The sequence below is a fragment of the Poecilia mexicana genome, unplaced genomic scaffold (assembly GCF_051168715.1).
Source record: "Poecilia mexicana isolate PSO_F unplaced genomic scaffold, ASM5116871v1 scaffold_21, whole genome shotgun sequence".
NCBI classification, from domain to species: Eukaryota; Metazoa; Chordata; class Actinopteri; order Cyprinodontiformes; family Poeciliidae; genus Poecilia; species Poecilia mexicana.
In genome coordinates, this window is record NW_028263390.1 from 14,949,831 (window position 1) to 14,967,086 (window position 17,256).

Genomic DNA, 17,256 nt, shown 5'->3' on the forward strand with positions numbered 1-17,256 from the left:
TGCATCAACTTAATTTACGAGGTGAATACATTTTAATTTCTTCAATCAGAAACCCCCTCTCTCACGTCTAATATTTAAAGTTGAAGTGCTGCAGTTAGAAAATTCAGAGACAACAGTTATGCTGAGCTCCTTTTTGCAGATAGCAGAGAACATGCTTTGCTTTCCACATGTTACCTTGAGACAAGGCTGCATTTGAAGGAGCAGAGAGAAGCCTGCCATGCTGTCAATGATCCCAGCCTCCTGTTTTTCCTTTATTAAACCCCAATTATAAAATTCCATGTTTTGCTCTTTTCTCGGCGAGGTCATGGCCTCCTCTAGACTAAATGCCTCTGTGTTTTCTGCTGCAATCATCCTTCACTCTACCATATTCTGCAAAGTACAGCCAATGTTCTGAGGGAGCCAGTCCGCGTTTCGTTATGCCATTTTAAGAGTTACCATATTTCCGGACTATAGAGCGCACCTCACTATAAGCCGCACTCACAAAGTTTTTTTTTTTTTTTTTAAACTGGGAACGTACGTATATATATGTGGCGTATAGCTGCACCGGGCTATAAACCGCTGGTATCTCCGCCACTCTTGGTTTTTCACAAGGACCCAGCAGAAGGCTGTGTCTTTAATAAATCTGCTATTAAGAACGCAGGCCTCCGTCTCCAACGCCGAACCATGGATTCGTTCACGCCGAGCTTACGTGCAGCGGCTATCGATCTGTACTTCCACATTGATAGCCTTCAATTTAAAAACTGCATTAGTTTGAAAACATTTCTCCGTCGTGCCTGCTGCTAGCATGTGCTGATTTTCTAAATGAAAATCAGCACTTTATTCTTTGATTTCCAATTTTGACTTCCGATGATTCACTTCCTGCTATAGAGCCCCCTGGTGGTTGAAGAAAAATCCACAGAAAAGCCGCACCGGGCTATAAACCCCATGGTTCAAAGTGTAGGGAAAAAAAGTAGCAGCTTATAGTCCGAAAAATACGGTAGTTAGGATTTACAATGTTATGCAACCCCATCCACCAACAACACTCTAAGCTGTCAGTTAGTTAACTGGCTAAAGGTCAGGCTTAGATTACACACCTCTCAACCCCCATGCGAAGAATAAAATGCTTTGTTGAACAAGGCATAAACATTTTGCCCTGAGGAGGAATTAACAAGTTGAACACACACTCCTTCAGAGCATATGCAGATTGAATAAGACGTATTATACACCTGTGAGTTGGGTCAAAGTCTGTCAAGCCCTAGCTTATGGTATTAGATAGATTATAGAATCACTCTCTAATAGCAGTCATTCAGTTTCTAATCACAGCAGCTTGATGCGTAAGCACCAAGAGTTCCAGCTAAGGGTTTGTTGGCAACAAGAGCCCCCTTTCTCAAAGGTCTTAAGACAAGTCAGCTGTTGGTGACATCACAGATGCTGGATCATATGTCAGAAACCTTTGCCTGCTGACTTGCATCCCTTGCGGCTCAGCGGCAGCCAAGACCACTTGAAGGGAGAAAGAGCGCTGAGATTCCCTGAGGGGATAAGAGCAGGGAAAGGTGGGAGGGGGGTCACTCTTCAGGGCAAGAACATCTGACCCGGGCGGAGGTTTATTTGTGTGCGCAACCAGATAGACCACATCTTGCCATCAGCTTGAAGAGACAGTTATTAGTCGGAAAATGATCGTGTATGTGAGTCTTTGGAGCTCTGTTTGTGATTATGTGGCTTGTGCTGCAACATGTGCTCCAAACACGCTGCTGTTAAAACCCTTCACTGAGGTTGGTTTGTCGTTCAAAGAACTGCAGTGCCACCTAAAGTTCAGTAGCACTGATATGCTCTGACCATTTATGATGTTACTCAGATGCAAGTCATCTTTTATAAAACTTGTAATGTGTAGACTGGGAATTTTGCCTAGAGCTGTAAGTATTTAAGATGCAAATGTGTATAAATTACATGCCTTTTATCTGAAAATGCCCCAGTAAGTAACATTCTCTTTCATTTAATTCCTTACATCACCTCTAAGAAAGGTTGGACTATTTAACGGCTGCACAAAATATTCATCACTATTTTTTTATTAAAGTATTTTGTTAAGATACAGTTTTTGTTTTACATTTTCTCCATGCGTAGATGGTTAAAATTTGATGAAAAATTCCTTTTTGAAAAAAAATGAGCCAAGAACAAGCAATAGATATAAAATAAAAAGCACCACTAGATGGCAACACAGAGCCAGGTAAATGACTGTCTTCATAGTCTTCTGTATCACGTTTCAAAGCTTAATAATGAAATATTTGTGCAAATATTGGATTATTTATAGTCGAACCTGTATGCACAATGTGAACCTGAATGAAATGGAAAAAAAAAAGAATCCACAATAATCTTGCAATAAATTCTGTTTTTAGTCTTTGCAATGATATACTGTATGAACATTTCACTCTAAAAAATAGCAGTTCAAACAAATAATATACAGACCCAAATTATGAATCCTCCTGACAAATTGGTGTAAACGTCTTACATGAATTGCATGCCATCTAAAAAAATAAGCAAAAACTGTTCACATGACCTTTCTAGATAAGCTTGTGTCATGTTAAAGTGTTTCTCCCATCAGCTTTTTTCTGTCCCCCACTGTGAATTCATACCAGAAAAAAAAACAACCTATCAGGAAATTTCATGAGGTGTCAAAGGCCTTCAAACTGAAGTTACAAATTCTTATTTTAATGAGTTTGCAATATGTTGTCCATGGAATTCAGTTTATTTCAAATTTTAAAACAAACAAAAATATTGCACACATTTCCACACATACAAATACATAAATTCATCAAAAAAAAAAAACAAAAAAAAAAACAGGCAAGTTTAGTGCAAACTGTAATTGTAGTTGGTAGTACACAGATTGCAACACAAATGAGGTCAATCACAGACAAAGTTCAAAGAGGACATCACACACAGGCTGAAAATGTTTCACTTCCTGTAACGCTCCAAATGCACTTGCATCATATCATGAGCTTATCTTTGCATTATTTGCAACATTAAAGACAACAGGGTGGATGATTTGGTTTGCATCGAGCTGGAAAGACAAGTCATGCCAACACACATGACCTCTCTGGTCACTTTTCACAACGATGCATGCAGATTAACACAGAAGTCTCTACTAGACAAGAGTGAAAACTGAAGAATTTGTTTCTTACTCCGAAGACTTTTAAATCAGATCTGGTCAAACTATATTTGCAATTAATTTGTGTCCTTCCACCCAGTAGGTCTTATTGTGAAGCTATGCAGGTATTGCTGTAAAAATAAGTGCATTAGGCAAATCGGAGGCTTGAACAACATGTACACAATTACAGATGAAAATGATTAATCATGATAAAAACAAAAAAAAACTAAACTAAAGTGTGCGTCAAAATAACAGGTATAGAAACTGAAATAAAAAGTCAAATTATTTGACAAACACTGTTTGACCCAATCTGAACAATCTGCTGCTCAGTGTATTGAATAAATATTTAATACTGTATCAGAACAAAAAGAGCTTTTATTACTTCCCTGGAATATTTTGAAGTCATTTTGTTCTTTGTCTCATTGAACTCAGTAGGAAAATAAAATGTCTCTTTCTTTATTATTATTATTATTATTATTATTATCATCATTTAAGTGTACAAAGACTGCAACAACTATAACAGGTAAACTGGTAACACTTTGCTGTAAACCCATTTGTAGCATTTATAAACAATAACCACTTATAAGATAGGCTAGAAAGATTTTGATGTCTGTACAAATATACAGTGCTGCCCCTAGAAGAGTTTTTCAGTTTTTTTTATTTTTTATTTTTACCACATCTAAACAACTCAATAACATCTGAAAAGCTGTTTGTAATGATGATTTCATGATTAGTGAAAGAAAAACTATCTAAACCAAAATTATAGGAGGTCTGCAATATTTTAGATGTTGTTTTGGGTTGTTTTTGTGACCTCTTGGATGAATCATAGATGCTCTCTTGAAGTAATTTTGGTTCACCAGCATCAACCAAAACCCTAGAAATGTCTTTCTAATACGTTCTTGCTTTTTGCTGTCTGTAAGGTTACATCTAAGAGACTTCATCGTTCTGGCAGAATTCAGCCTGTAATTGAAATTGGCCAAAAAAGATTGTTTGATCACACTTAGTTCATGTTTACACCACTATGGTGATTACTTTTTCACACAAAGCTGGGCTGGCTTATAAATGGCTTTGCTCTGTAAATGAAATAATAATTTTTAAACAACTATTTGTATTTATTCAGCTGTCTTTGCATGACATCAGCCTCTATTTGATGACCTGAAACATTTCAAATTGTCAAAACCAGAAAAAAATATGTCAAAAACTCAGCAGCACTGTATTTTTGCTTTGTTCTATTAAATAAAATATCCCTGTGGGTCTTACGGTTGATGAAATATAAATAGACGGTAGAATATAAAGAACTATAAAAGTATAAAATAAAAACATCAGTTTTACTTTAAATGTACTATGTGTTTTTTGCAGCTAAATTATGAATTTTAAAGCCAATTCCTGAATGTTTATGAATTTCTTTTAAATGCTCAAACAGACAGAAGTCAAAGTGTTATCAAGAGTCCCCTTCATTTGTTCCCTGTTAGCCTTGAGGATCAGTTAGACAGTGAATGTAGCCCGTGCAGCATCACTTGAAATGAATCACCATGCAATCGTCTAGCCACTAACCTGACAGTTTTCCATGTTAATGAATAAAACACTGTGCAAATGGGTAAAGAGACATTCACTGTAAATATTGTTTCAGAAGCATAAATCAGGGGTTATTTTGTGGTTTCAGATTGCTGTGTAGTCAGTTCAAGGATGAAGTCCAGATGCTTATTCTAAAGCAGTAGGTAGCGTTTCAAAAACTAGAGTGAATTTGATGAGAGGAGTCTCTCTCCCTACCAGTAGCAGATCCCCTAGTAGCCCCACCCTCCCCTTTATCCTCCCCTTTCTTCCAGCATTGCCCTAAGCTCCCAGCAGCTTCTTGACAAGGTAGCCTGGCATGCTGTAGAGGAAGAGGCCGATCATGATGAGCAGCAGCAGGGCCAGCACGATCTTGATGATCAGCCACTTGTAGCGGTTGCACACCAGGTAGCGGATGGCTTTCAGCGGGCTCAGGAACCACAGGAAGGTGGTGTCTGGGCGACTGGATGAAGGTTCGATGGGATGGAAGTGGGAACGTTGGAAACAACATGCAGGTGGAATGGGCGGGTTGGAGGAGGAAGGGGGTAAAAAAAGGGATAATGAAGATAATGAAGAACACAATGAAGCACAGGGGCAGAAATGGGAGAAAGAGAAAGCCGTAGTTAGTGCATTGAACGCAATGCTGCAGTTGTGAGTCGTTCAGGTTACTCACAATCTAATGATTCAGAGGAACAAAAGCACAAATCACAGTCAAAGCTTTACAATAATAGTTGGTAAAAATGGGTAGATGGGTGGAAAAATGCACGGATGACTGAGCAACAGCTCCAACAGCTGGCATTGTTTCTACACGCCTTTCTGGCAGCTAAACAAATGCAGACCAACACACCCAAAAGAGAGCTGATTCAGTCTAAATAATTGCCTTTTATAACTTTATCTCATAATCATCATAAAAAGCTGTTAAATTCACTGCTTTTCAGTAACAAGTGTTTATTTATCATTATGTTGAAATGAAATAATCTACAAAATAATTCAGTTTAAGGAGTTAAATGTTTTTCAAGTTTATGACCCTGCAGTGTGCAAGACTTCATAAGAGGCAAACATTTCATTTTGCTTCTTACAAGCAGTGCACATTTCAGTTAATACCCCAAAGTCAGATGTGCAAATTGAGACAAACGCCGAAATTCCATCACATAGTTAAATATTAGACATGACAAGTTTGGAAGGGTTCCCAGGATCTCTTTAAAGAAAATTGCAGCACAACTTAGGTTTGCAAAGCTGCATTTGAATGAATCCCAATACTAAGGTTAAACCAAAGCAAAGATTTTTGGCCCAAATCCATGGCACCTAATAAAAAGCAATACCCAGGTTCCTTCACTCCAACTGTAAAGCACAGTGGAGAATGATTTGAGCTTGGTTTGCTGCCACAGAACATGTGGACTTTGCATCTTTCTAATAGCAGAAGTATGGCTGACATTTGGTCAAGAAGGCAGGAGAGCTATCCAAACAGAAGAGTCCATTCACAACAACGTAGGAAACTATTAAAATCATTTGTAGGTTATTGATTCTTAAGCTGGTTCTAGTAGTTATTAAATTATGGGGCTTACTTTGCTTTTCACAAATGACTTTTCTATTTTAATAGCAATATTAAACCTGTTGTCTGTTTTGCTTACTTGTAGTTACATCACAATAACTTTAGAGTCAGGTATGTCAAAAACCCAGAATTAATAGGGTGCACTTTCTTTTCCCATAAAAGAAACCTGAGAATACTTTTTATTTCGCAGAGGAGCATCCTTACAAACCAAACTCTTTTGTGTCCCTGAAACACTCCACTCCTTTTCATGAACCATTTATCCAACACTTTACTTAAAACACCTGTTCCAAATCAGTCAGGTGGCTACACATGAGATGTACAATGGCACTTGTTGACAAGAGACACTGAAACAAGAGACAAGAGACAGTATGAGTGAAGACTGATCTAATTCTAAGGTAGAGGGAGACAAAAGTTGGAGACAGCAGAGAAAACAAGACAAGAGGAGATAGTAAAGACAGCTGAATCCATCAGAGACAGTGAAGAGGGGGCAGAGGCTACCAGCGCATCAGGCCCCCAGGATCTTCTTGACAAGGTAGCCAGGGATGGAGTAGAGGAAGAGGCCCAGCATGAGCAGCAGCAGTATCAGCCCCAGAGCCTTGAGGATCAGCCAGCGGTAGTTGTGCCAGATGAAGTAACGAAGTGACTTCAGAGGGCCCAGAAACCACATTAGACTCGTATCCGGACGGCTTTTCAAAAGAAAGCAGGGGGAGGAGGAAGGACAGGAGCGCCGATGAGGCAGAGAGTAAAGGGAGTAAAGGGTGAGTTGTGTGCACAAAAAAAGAGGGGAAGGGACGAGGGGAGGGGAAGAGACAGGGACACAGTTGAAGACATGGTAGGAGGAGAAACGAGTGTGTAACAGTGGCCTTTTTAACAGTGCAGAAAGCAGTGTTGGTAAAAAAATAAATAAGAAAAAAATCATCTGGAATTTGATTTATGACACACTGCTTATTGCACATCATGAATGAATGTCCAAAAAAGGAAGGCTAAAGAGACCTTTGAGTGTAGTTGCAGAAAAGGATCCACACACTTTCTAACTGGAAAAGCCAGTGTTTGTACTGTGTTTGTAAAAAAAAAGAAAAAAAAGAATTCCAATGAATTTAAAGTCTTACTTTGGTTTCTCCAGTGGGTCCGGCTCATTTCTCCCCAGTCCCACAGGACTTTTCTCTGCTTCCTCTGCAGTGACAAGGTGAAGCTCAGCCTCAACTTTACCCTGAAAACACAACATATATATTTTTTTCCTTTTACAAATATGGATAATAATTTTAAAGTATTTTACAAAAAAATGGCTAAGATATGAAAAAAGACTTTTTAGAAAATCTTTTCAGAAACGCTTCTTTTGCCACAACCATTTTCCACTTTAATAGTTATTCTATCCTCTCTGCCTTCAATTTTCCATTTTGGTTCACCTATAGTGGCTATTTGAAATAGAAATAGAAATGCCTATTTCTAGCTATTACTTTATGAAGTCTCTGTCATTTCTGAAGACGATGATGTTCTTACTGTGAGCTCCATCTCGTCGTTCTCATCACGTGCCACAAAAGGCCACCAGCCTTTGACCCTTTTCTGCTTGAAGATAGAAATGGTGGGAAGTTCTTGTTCATTTCGGATCATGTCGAGGTTGCACTGCTTGGCTGTCTTTGCGCCGCGGGGGAACCTGTTCAGGTCCAGCTCAATAGCCCCTGGAAAATGACGATATGAACAGCAGTCAGATGTCACTCTCAGATAAATTAGTTTGCAGGAACAAATATTCCTGCCCCTTCAGACTGAGTAAAATCCTTGGGTGCATCTCTTGAGTAAGTCCAGAGAGTTACGTCTAAACATATCCCACTCCAACAGCAAGACTGAAATAATGTCCCAACAGCATTTCAATCTAAAAAGTCAAAGCATGACTCGGTGCTCTACAACTTGCTATAATAAAAGAGAATAATCATCAGCCCTTACCGAGAAAGTCATCAGCAGAAAAGTGGTCGGCGTCCCAGACCTGCATCGTGAGACGAGGAGGGATCTTGTATTCAGTCTCGTCCCAGGAGAACATGGACTCTTTCTTAGAGATGACGATCTTCTCTTCAGCCACGAGGTAATCGAACGGGAAGACGAAGCGCCAGTTGAAGTTGCCCTCACCAGTTAGGGAGTGGTAATGCACGTCTGTGTCCTGTTTGTCTTCCTGCTGCCCTTTCAGCCATCTTTGGAAACAATGAAACGAAAAGGAGTGAGGCAGGACTCCAAAGCAATATGACATGTAAACAAATTTTGCTGTTTGATTATAAAGATCATGCATGTAAAAACTTGCAACAGTTGGTTAGTGTATCAGCTTAGTGATTGGGATAAAATTTGTTGCTGTACTTGACAATTTAGATTTGTTTAATGAACCAGTCCAATACAGAAGGAAGAAGAAAGGCAATTTTAGTGGCCTAAAATCACAGCATGTGGCTCCTAAAGCATAAATCAGATTTAACATCGTCATCATAGTGTCAAATAAAGTCAATAAAAAATGTAAAATAAAAAATTTGCTTAGGAAGGTGTATTTAAAATATTGTTTGACAAAATTAAAGCTTTGAATATCAAAGTAGCTGTTTTCATTAACAGTTGAGTGAGACTGGCTTCATGAGTCAGGGGGGCAGAAGAAGAGCTGCTCTCTCAGTTCTCAAAAACACCAATAGGTAGATCAATTTTCTGCCATCTTTGAAGAATCTTGATGAAACAAAGTGGTTGGATTTGGTAACTGAGATGCTTATAACAGGCTGGGCAATAGGTGGAGGCGAGAAACAGCACCAGGAAATGTTATTTCGGATAAAGAGGGAGGTAACCTTGCTTACATCTGAAACATCCAGGGTTCCAACACATTTTCTGTTTGAAGATTTTAGACGTTTCAAGACTTAAATTTTATTCCATTTTCTCTCTGTGTTTAAAGTGTAACTGTAAATATTTAATTGGATTTGATTTATTTTTGTTGTTATAGTGTGTGGGGCTTACAGAGTTATTAGTAACACCAGAGATGCAGCATCCCGTGGTTAAACATTAAACTATATAAACATGCCTCTGTTGGCAGTGATGGTTTCTCATATGGGTGACATGGGCAACCACTTTGGGAAACATCGTGACAGGGGGCGGCATAAATGCTGCAGGTTATCCCCAAGTGTCATGACTTTCATACTTAATATTGAAATCACAAAAACTACAAATATTTGTGTTACAATCACAGTTATCACAAAAAATTACATTATTCTCAAGGCAGTAAACTCATAATCTTAAGAAAAATCAAACTAGAACAAATCCCGCTTTTGTTTTCCCTTCATTTTTTTTTCTTAAAATTACAGATTTTATTTATTAAAAATGCCACCAAGAGTTGACTTTCTTTCTTCAAACTTAAATCCATACATGATGGTAATTCGACTGTCCCAGTCTGCATTGGAACCCTAAACATCACAAGATGTGCTTTTGTTATATTTACAATGATTTTGCTTGGCCGGCTGCTGAAATGATTTAGGATGTTACACTGATTGTTACGGTAAAGTCAAGGGGCAACGGATTCAGAGGTGACATCAGCTGTGGTAAAACCGGCTATTGTGAAGAGTGGCAGGAGTGAGGAGGCAGCAAAAATTACAGAAATTATTTCTTAATTTCAAATCCAGGCTGCAGAAATGACATCATTCGAGCATGCATACAATGACCAAGCACTTTATTAGGGACACATGTACATGATCGAGATAACGCTGGAAAATGTTGCTGGTTTCCTTAAATAAGAAAATGAAGAAAACCTTTAGGCACTTTGACTGCTGATGAGCTAATGTGAAAAATTGGTGGTTTCTAACTGCATTGTGAGAAACAGTACTGCAGGAGGAAATACTTGACTAAACAGGTTGAGGCAAATAATTAGATTTGTTAATCAAGACAGCAATTAAAAAAAAAAAACAGGATGTAAGCTAAAAAATATTCTGATTTCCAAATTTGCTTTAGAATTCAAACATTAAAACAAAAAGTCAAGACTTTTTGCAGATAAAATATACCTGTGTTTACATATGAGTATCACTGTAGAGTTTACCATCTTGCAGTTTCTACGTAAAGAAGGACTCTTGAGGTATCAGTGCAAAAGTGATAAATCAAATCTCCTTCATGTCCATCAAGATAGTTGTCATTTTTATTATTAAGCAGAAAAAAAGAGGTGCCCAGTATTAACATGTTGCTCCAAATAAAGTGCCTGGTGAGTGTACAAGAAAGTATGCTTCCATGCAAAACATTTTTTTCTTTTTCAAATTAGAAAATTCTAAATCCCCTTAAATATAGCTGCAGTAGAGGACCAAACCACTTTAGAAAAAAAAAGATAAATTAGAGCAGATATATCCCCACTTGATTCTTGAGTGAAATTCAGGCTGGGCTGAAACATTTCACACTGCTACTCTGCAGCTTTATCAGAGTTCAGACTATCAGCCAATTGTTGTTTTGGATGGACTCTGAAGGGAAATGTAACAATATGCCAGAGTAAAACAAAACAAAACAAAACAAAAACTTTTTTCTTCTTTGACTTCTGAGATTTTGCTGCAGTAGTTATGAAACTTCATGATTTATTTTTTTATTCTTAAACTAAAGACAACTTTTCTCAGACAGCTAAGGGCAAAGATATTATTCTAATTTAATGCATGTATCTGGCTGGATAATCTGAAGTGCTTTCGGAAATGAGTGTGTGTCAAAGGTTGTATGTGTCTAAGAGGCTCCATGATGACCTGGTGACCTGACAATACTACAGCCGCCTACTGACACTGTAAATAATTAAGCTTGTAAAAATTATACAAATCTAGGTGCGTCACAGTAGGTTTAGTTTACGTTAAATGACTCTCTTCTTAATGTAAAATGTCAACATGCATCGAGGTTTGGTCCTTACTGCAGTACTTTTTCAGTAGGAATTGCTTTTTGTTGTGTTAGAAAAAGTGGTTGCAACAAGCAATTTTGCGTGCGCCGCGTAGCTTTACAGCACGAAGAGTCACAAAGAACTTAATCAAGGTATTTGGGAGCAGGGAAGCAAGGAATTTCCGCGAGCCATGCGATGGAAAGGTGTGTTTACCCCCTGACATAGATGTCAGACATCTTCTCTCCTGTCAAGAAAGCATCGTCCTCTAGAATTACGTCATCAGTGTTCCAAATAATAACACGGAGCTCAAAACTAGACACCGGCGGAGTTTTAACCGGAGAGGAGAGAAAAGACAACAGACAGGAGACACGCCACAAACAACAGAGACGTGACACAATCACGCACACAGAAAAAAGAAAAGATGGAAACAAAACAAAAAAGAAATAATGGTTAACAGTAAAAAACACATACAGCTCACACCCACGGGACGAGGCCAGGCTGCCTTGTCCCGCCGTACCTACCCCCTCACAAATATGTCACTGGACTTTTCCCCAGTGAAGTAATCATCGTCTTCCAGTATTACTTCATCAGTATTCCAAATAATCACCCTGAGCTCATATCTAGTAAGAGGAGGAGGAACACATACAAATGTAGTTGCACTTATGTTTAATGTTAAAATTTACATACAAAAGCTGCATTTGACACAACTAGTAAAAAAAAAAAAAAGAACTCACCAGAATTTAAGCTGGAATAAATATTGTTCTGTTAAATACTTTGAAAGCCCTAAATAAATCTCTTTTTGACTGAATGGTCATCAGGACAATAATAAGAAGTAGAATTTATAAAAATTCAAGGTAACATTTGTTTATTGTTCTCAGCACCTACCTCTTTGGTTTCCGTGGTGATATGTCAATTGCAGGCCCAGGAGCGGGCATGTCCATCGGAAACATGTCCACCCACATCTCAAGTCGGCCCTTTGATAGAAGAGAAAAGGAATCTGTAACGACCAGAGTGGTTTTATTTACAGCCTACGACCAATCGATTCAATCCCACCTGTTCGATTCCAGGTTTGTCCAGGTTCAGAAGAGGTCTGGTCTCCACATGTTCGGGAACGAGCTTGCAGCCGACTCTCGGGATCTCCTCCCAGTGGTTCAACACGCTCAGGGCTAAATGCTCCTCCGTTTGCTTCTTCAGACCTGCACGATCAATGCAAATGCGAAAGCACAAACTGAAGAGCGAAAACGCTAAAAAGCTGAAAATCGCGCACAATTTTAAGACAACACGCTGAATAATGTTTGAATTGTAATTCTGAATATTGCAACAAGCAGTTGTAGAAGTACTTCCATTGATCTCACAATTTTAGAAGAGAGATTCATTCTTACCATTTTCATCATCTATTTCTGTTGGTCCAGTAAAGATTCGATTCGCGACTTTGACTTTGCCTCCCGGCCCATAATGAGGTCCATCAATCTTCCCTTCCTTGCAGAGCTTAGCTAGGATCTGGCTGGGTTTCATAGGGTCGCGCCAAATGTTGTAACCATGCCTAAAGTCAACAGATAACAGATATTTTTCAAGCTATAAACTCTAAGATTTTGGGCAGAGACCACTTTTTCAACCTGGGTGCAGGGGTTGCAGTTACTTTTCACAAATTTAACTTGTCTAAATATTTGCGATATGGGGAAAATCCACCTATTTTGAAATAAATACACGTAAAAAATTCAATGAACATTGTTTCTAACTTTGTGTTACTGAAACCTGTGTTGTGCTGCAGCAAAAGCACTAGCTTGTGTGTAAGCATAAATGACAAATTGAGTTTTGTTTTCAGGCCTGGTCTGTTAGCTACTAAGCTAAGATCTTCAGCTACTTTCGGCTTTACTGTGCTAATAAAATACTGTGCTAATAAATTTTACACCTGTATTCCATTTTCTACTATTTCTTCAGCTGACAAATCCAAACAGCTGAAGAAATAACTCACAGAATAAAGCATAAAGCTACTCACATAGAATAGTTGGACGCAATGCCACACGTGGCTCTGAATTTGCTGTAAAACCGATTCTCCAGGTCAATCTTCGTTTCTCCAATCAGGTCGTCTGTGCCGACCAAATCCCAGTCATACACAGACACTGTCAACATCGACTCCATGGGGAAGGTGGCTTCAATGTCAAAGGATCTGACCGTGAAGAAGCAGATACATACTGATGCATTAAAAAAATGCAGAGTTGGGGAAATAATTTAACTATGTCTCACTTCTACCATTTGACTTCAGAAACTACAAGGGGCTAAAAGTAGCTTTTTCTCCACTCACTTGCCAAACACAGGGTTGAGCTGCTTGGAGATGTAGTTCTCTTTGTCTTTGACTTCTGATTTGCCCAGCTTAATGACGACGTATGGATCGGCCTTCCCATTGATATCAGCTGGATGAAGGTCTGTGGCCTGACGAGAAAGTAAAATGAAAATTCATTTAAAATGTCTTCTGCATTTTAAAATCGCTCTTGGATCGATTCCAACATCAAGAATGTCACCCACCCTGACCACATAGACGCGGACAAGAACGTGGATGGGGTCGTTATGCGGAATGCTCTGGAACATCCCCATGTTGGGATCATACCCAGCTTCTCTTGTGATCTCCTGAGAAAGTGGTACTTTGTACATACATAAAGAGCCCTGGGTCACAAAGAGATAGACAAATTGTGAGGAAAATGACCCGAGTCAGCAAAGTTACAGACATTTCCGCTCATAGAGGCAACCTTAGATATTGTATGTTGTGTGGTTCAAAGTCAATTTGTGCTTATAAACCATTTGTTTACCAGAAATCCTTCAAGAATTTTGCAATCCTACTTAGAAGTAAGCAAGTTCTTTAAATATTTTGAGGGCCTTTAATTCAAACTCCTATTCAGTCATAATAAGAGATGTATAAATTAGCTGAATCCTGGAAAACAGAACAGACACAGAATCTGTTTCTATTCTCTAAGAGTAGAAAGCAGTCTTACTTTGACCTTATTGAAAAAATAAAAATTAATCAATCAATAGTTTATTGAATCTAAGCGTCTTTCTGTATGCTTGGTTGGTAGGCATGTTGGTAGGCACTGAGTTCGATCACTATGGCAGCAGCGTCCGAGCTGGTTGAGTCACATATATTTCCACTCTTTGTTCCTACCTTGAATCTGCCTACAATCCTGTCATCATCCAGGGCGTGTTCGTCATCATCTCCCGCTTTTCCTCTGTACAAGTTGAACGTGTGAAGCCAATCCTCAAAGTTGCCATACTCACTCTCCAGCTCTCTGTTGTACACCTGCATGAGCCAGGCAGCATGAAAAATTCAAACGTACTTAGCTGTTTGCTGGCTTGCCGCCTGAGAAACTCACCACTAGCTCATCCACTTTTGCTTTAGGGGGCCGCTTCTCTGAGCCGTCCGCAGCTTGACTCCTCTTCTGCTTGGAGCTCTTCTTCTCTTTGAACCTTTCTTTCATTTTGGAGCCTTTTAGGTGGAGGTCGTCGGGTCTGATATCTGATCAGGATGAGAAACTTTTCGGTTCAAATGGAGTCACGAAGAGGATTAGAGGTAGAAGTACAAAACATGTTGCGTTCGAAGAATATCGCCTTTTTATCATAAAAAGTACATTTCCCTAAAATGCTGAAGTCAGGTGATATTACCTGCTAGAACATAAAACCAGAGGATATAAACATCCGAGCCTAGAGCAATACATATTGAAGTGTCACACTGACAGAGTTGGTGGTAAATATATGAGTCTCTGTGGCAAGATTTGAAAATCAATGTTTTAAGTAAAACAAAATGCACTGAAGTTTGTGTCTGTAACGTGACAAAATTTGAAAAATGAGAGGGTTGTAAAAATATTTCCCCTGCAAAAACAACCAACGATGGAGAATCAGAATAGCTCTCATTGTTCTAAACAAAAATTAAAGGCAGAAAATGTGCATAAATATGTCAATATCAAAGATTTAATATTTGTTGTATATATTCTGTAAAAGTCAAACACCTGCTGCCTCAGCTGCTATCTCGAGGTCTTCTCTCTCCTCTGCCTCTGCTTGAGCTGCTTCCTGGGATCTGAGGTTCTAGCAGACCAGCGAAAAAATACAGAACAAGATTAACATCAGAAAAAAAACAACATAAAAATGAGTGAACAGAGCTGGAAAGAACAGACTATACAACCTCCTTCAGCGTCTCAATGGAGGCAAAATACTTGGACCACCAGTCCAGCACTCGCTCATCCGTCTCTTCCTCCTCCTCTACTCCTCCCTTCTTCTTCTTTTTCTTCTTCTTTTTTTCTTTGTCACTCTCGTCTTCGTTCTTGAAAAAGTCACAGAGACATGAATTTATTCCAGATTGTTGTTGCTTTTTCATTCAAGGCTCTGAAACAGTTTACTGCATGCACTCCTGAGCTTATTGACTGCTAAATGTCTAAGGGGAACTACTCACCATGTCAACTTTTACAACAGCATCAGACATCTGGGCGTTACATAAAACAGCACAAGGGTTAATGCACAATGGGTGATACAGGAATGAGCAGCACAAATACAACGGCAGGTAAAAAGCATAGGACAAGCAAGGGTAATACTTCTGAGATCTAAGGAAGTGCATACAGGACAGATATACATGTTTATTTATTCAGCTTGAAGACAGGACAGAAATCCTTACAGCATCCAACTTGACAACTGTGTCCATCTTTCGGATTGGGGGCTCGGCTTCTAGGCTGACGGAGACGTCACCTGCGGGACGAGAGAAGGTGCGGGAAGAAAGGCTGGGTGAGGAGCGAGCTTGGGAGCAGCCATTGGTTAGAACCATGTAGCCATTCATTAGCTTAGCTGGAGGCAAGCCGATGATGAAAGACAGCAGCAGCAGCAGTGGGCAGGAGGAAAGGACAAGACAGGAAGAGGCATGCAAGAGAGGAACAAGACAAGAAAATAGAGGTAAGATATCCACAAGAGGGATTTTGAGGAATGACAGTAAGCAGAAAAAGTCATTAAAACCGAGACACGAAGTTGAATCAAAGTATGCTGTTACTTATTGTTTTATTGAGTATAAAAATGTCAACTTGGAAATACAAGAGGAGCTGACACCAATAAATACTAAGGATCCTTTAGGCTGCAAGTACCTGCAGTGGCCCAATTGTTGCAGCTTTTGTCTGGAGGACTGTAGATAAAATGTCTGAGAGTGGAAACAGCGTGGGACCCCACCAGGATGTAACGTCCGAATGCTCTGCAGTCCACCACCCGGATGTTAAGAGGAGGATGGAGAAGCTCATTTTCTGGCAGGTCCTGCGGTAACAAAATGTCAACATCAAGCTCAATGATTAAACATGATGCAGGGTTCCAAAAGCAATGAATAATACTTTAGAAAACAATTAAATTACATGAGAAGGCAATAAGTGAGAAGGTGACAAGTATTGATAAAACAAAAATGTTTGCAGAAAACACATTAAAATACATTAGAAGAGAGAGAAAAAAAGGCATAAACAGGTATAAATCTGAAATTGTCCACTCAAGTCAAAAGCTGTGGATATGAAAATCAGTTTGAAGGTTTGTAAGGTCTCAGCAGTTCCACAAAAATAATGTGTAATCACCTCTACGTTTCAGTTTGGGTCAAGGAACGTCTAAAAGCATCCACTCAACTGGATGCTTTTAGATGGTTTCCATATGAAACATGATTGTGTAAAAATCCTGCCAATAAAATAGGGACAAGTACATTAAGAGCCTTAAAAGTCAATAATAAAATTTTGAAATAAATCCTGTAACTGATAGGAAACAAGTGGAAGGAGACCAACACAGGAGTTACATAATTCAATTTCATGTTTCATGTGAAAACTCTCTGCAATAACTACAGAGAATGTATAAGGCTCTTTTCAAAGAACCTTATACATAGAACTACAATTGACTGTGATAAAGGAGGGAGGGATTAACCTTTGCTAAAACAGAGACGGCTTAAACCAAACAAACTTACCACTTCAAACCATTTGACCAGGGTGCTGAAGTTGGGATTCTTCTTGTAGTTCTGAATGAGGGCAGACTGAACTCCTCGACCTGCACACTCGATGTCCACCCGGGGTCGATCAACTTGGGCCAAATTGATCCTTTTCAGGTCCCTTAATCCCCAGAATAATACCTGAATTGGGAAAAAAAGAAGAGTGAGACGGAGGTAACCTGTAAAGCTCAAAACACAAAGTAGGA

The 17,256-nt window shown here is 39.1% G+C and overlaps 1 protein-coding gene across 7 annotated transcripts in view; it reads right to left on the reverse strand.

The window, feature by feature from the left end:
• Positions 1 to 2,703: 2,703 nt before the first annotated feature.
• The window catches only part of otofa (otoferlin a), a 75,242-nt gene continuing 60,689 nt past the window's right edge, over positions 2,704 to 17,256 (reverse strand). Inside the window, exons 29-48 of one of the 7 annotated variants that reach the window (XM_088001835.1) lie at positions 17,030 to 17,191; positions 16,185 to 16,347; positions 15,728 to 15,894; positions 15,509 to 15,538; positions 15,242 to 15,379; positions 15,069 to 15,144; positions 14,436 to 14,578; positions 14,228 to 14,362; positions 13,597 to 13,734; positions 13,376 to 13,503; positions 13,070 to 13,240; positions 12,453 to 12,613; positions 12,124 to 12,266; positions 11,956 to 12,044; positions 11,592 to 11,690; positions 11,284 to 11,382; positions 8,166 to 8,407; positions 7,725 to 7,903; positions 7,334 to 7,434; positions 2,704 to 5,135 (exon numbers count right to left, since the gene is read on the reverse strand). In XM_088001835.1, the coding sequence (XP_087857961.1) occupies positions 4,955 to 5,135; positions 7,334 to 7,434; positions 7,725 to 7,903; positions 8,166 to 8,407; positions 11,284 to 11,382; positions 11,592 to 11,690; positions 11,956 to 12,044; positions 12,124 to 12,266; positions 12,453 to 12,613; positions 13,070 to 13,240; positions 13,376 to 13,503; positions 13,597 to 13,734; positions 14,228 to 14,362; positions 14,436 to 14,578; positions 15,069 to 15,144; positions 15,242 to 15,379; positions 15,509 to 15,538; positions 15,728 to 15,894; positions 16,185 to 16,347; positions 17,030 to 17,191 (2,745 nt within the window). In that variant the 3' untranslated portion in view covers positions 2,704 to 4,954. The other 6 variants (XM_088001832.1, XM_014975229.2, XM_088001831.1 and 3 more) reach the window with 6 other exon arrangements.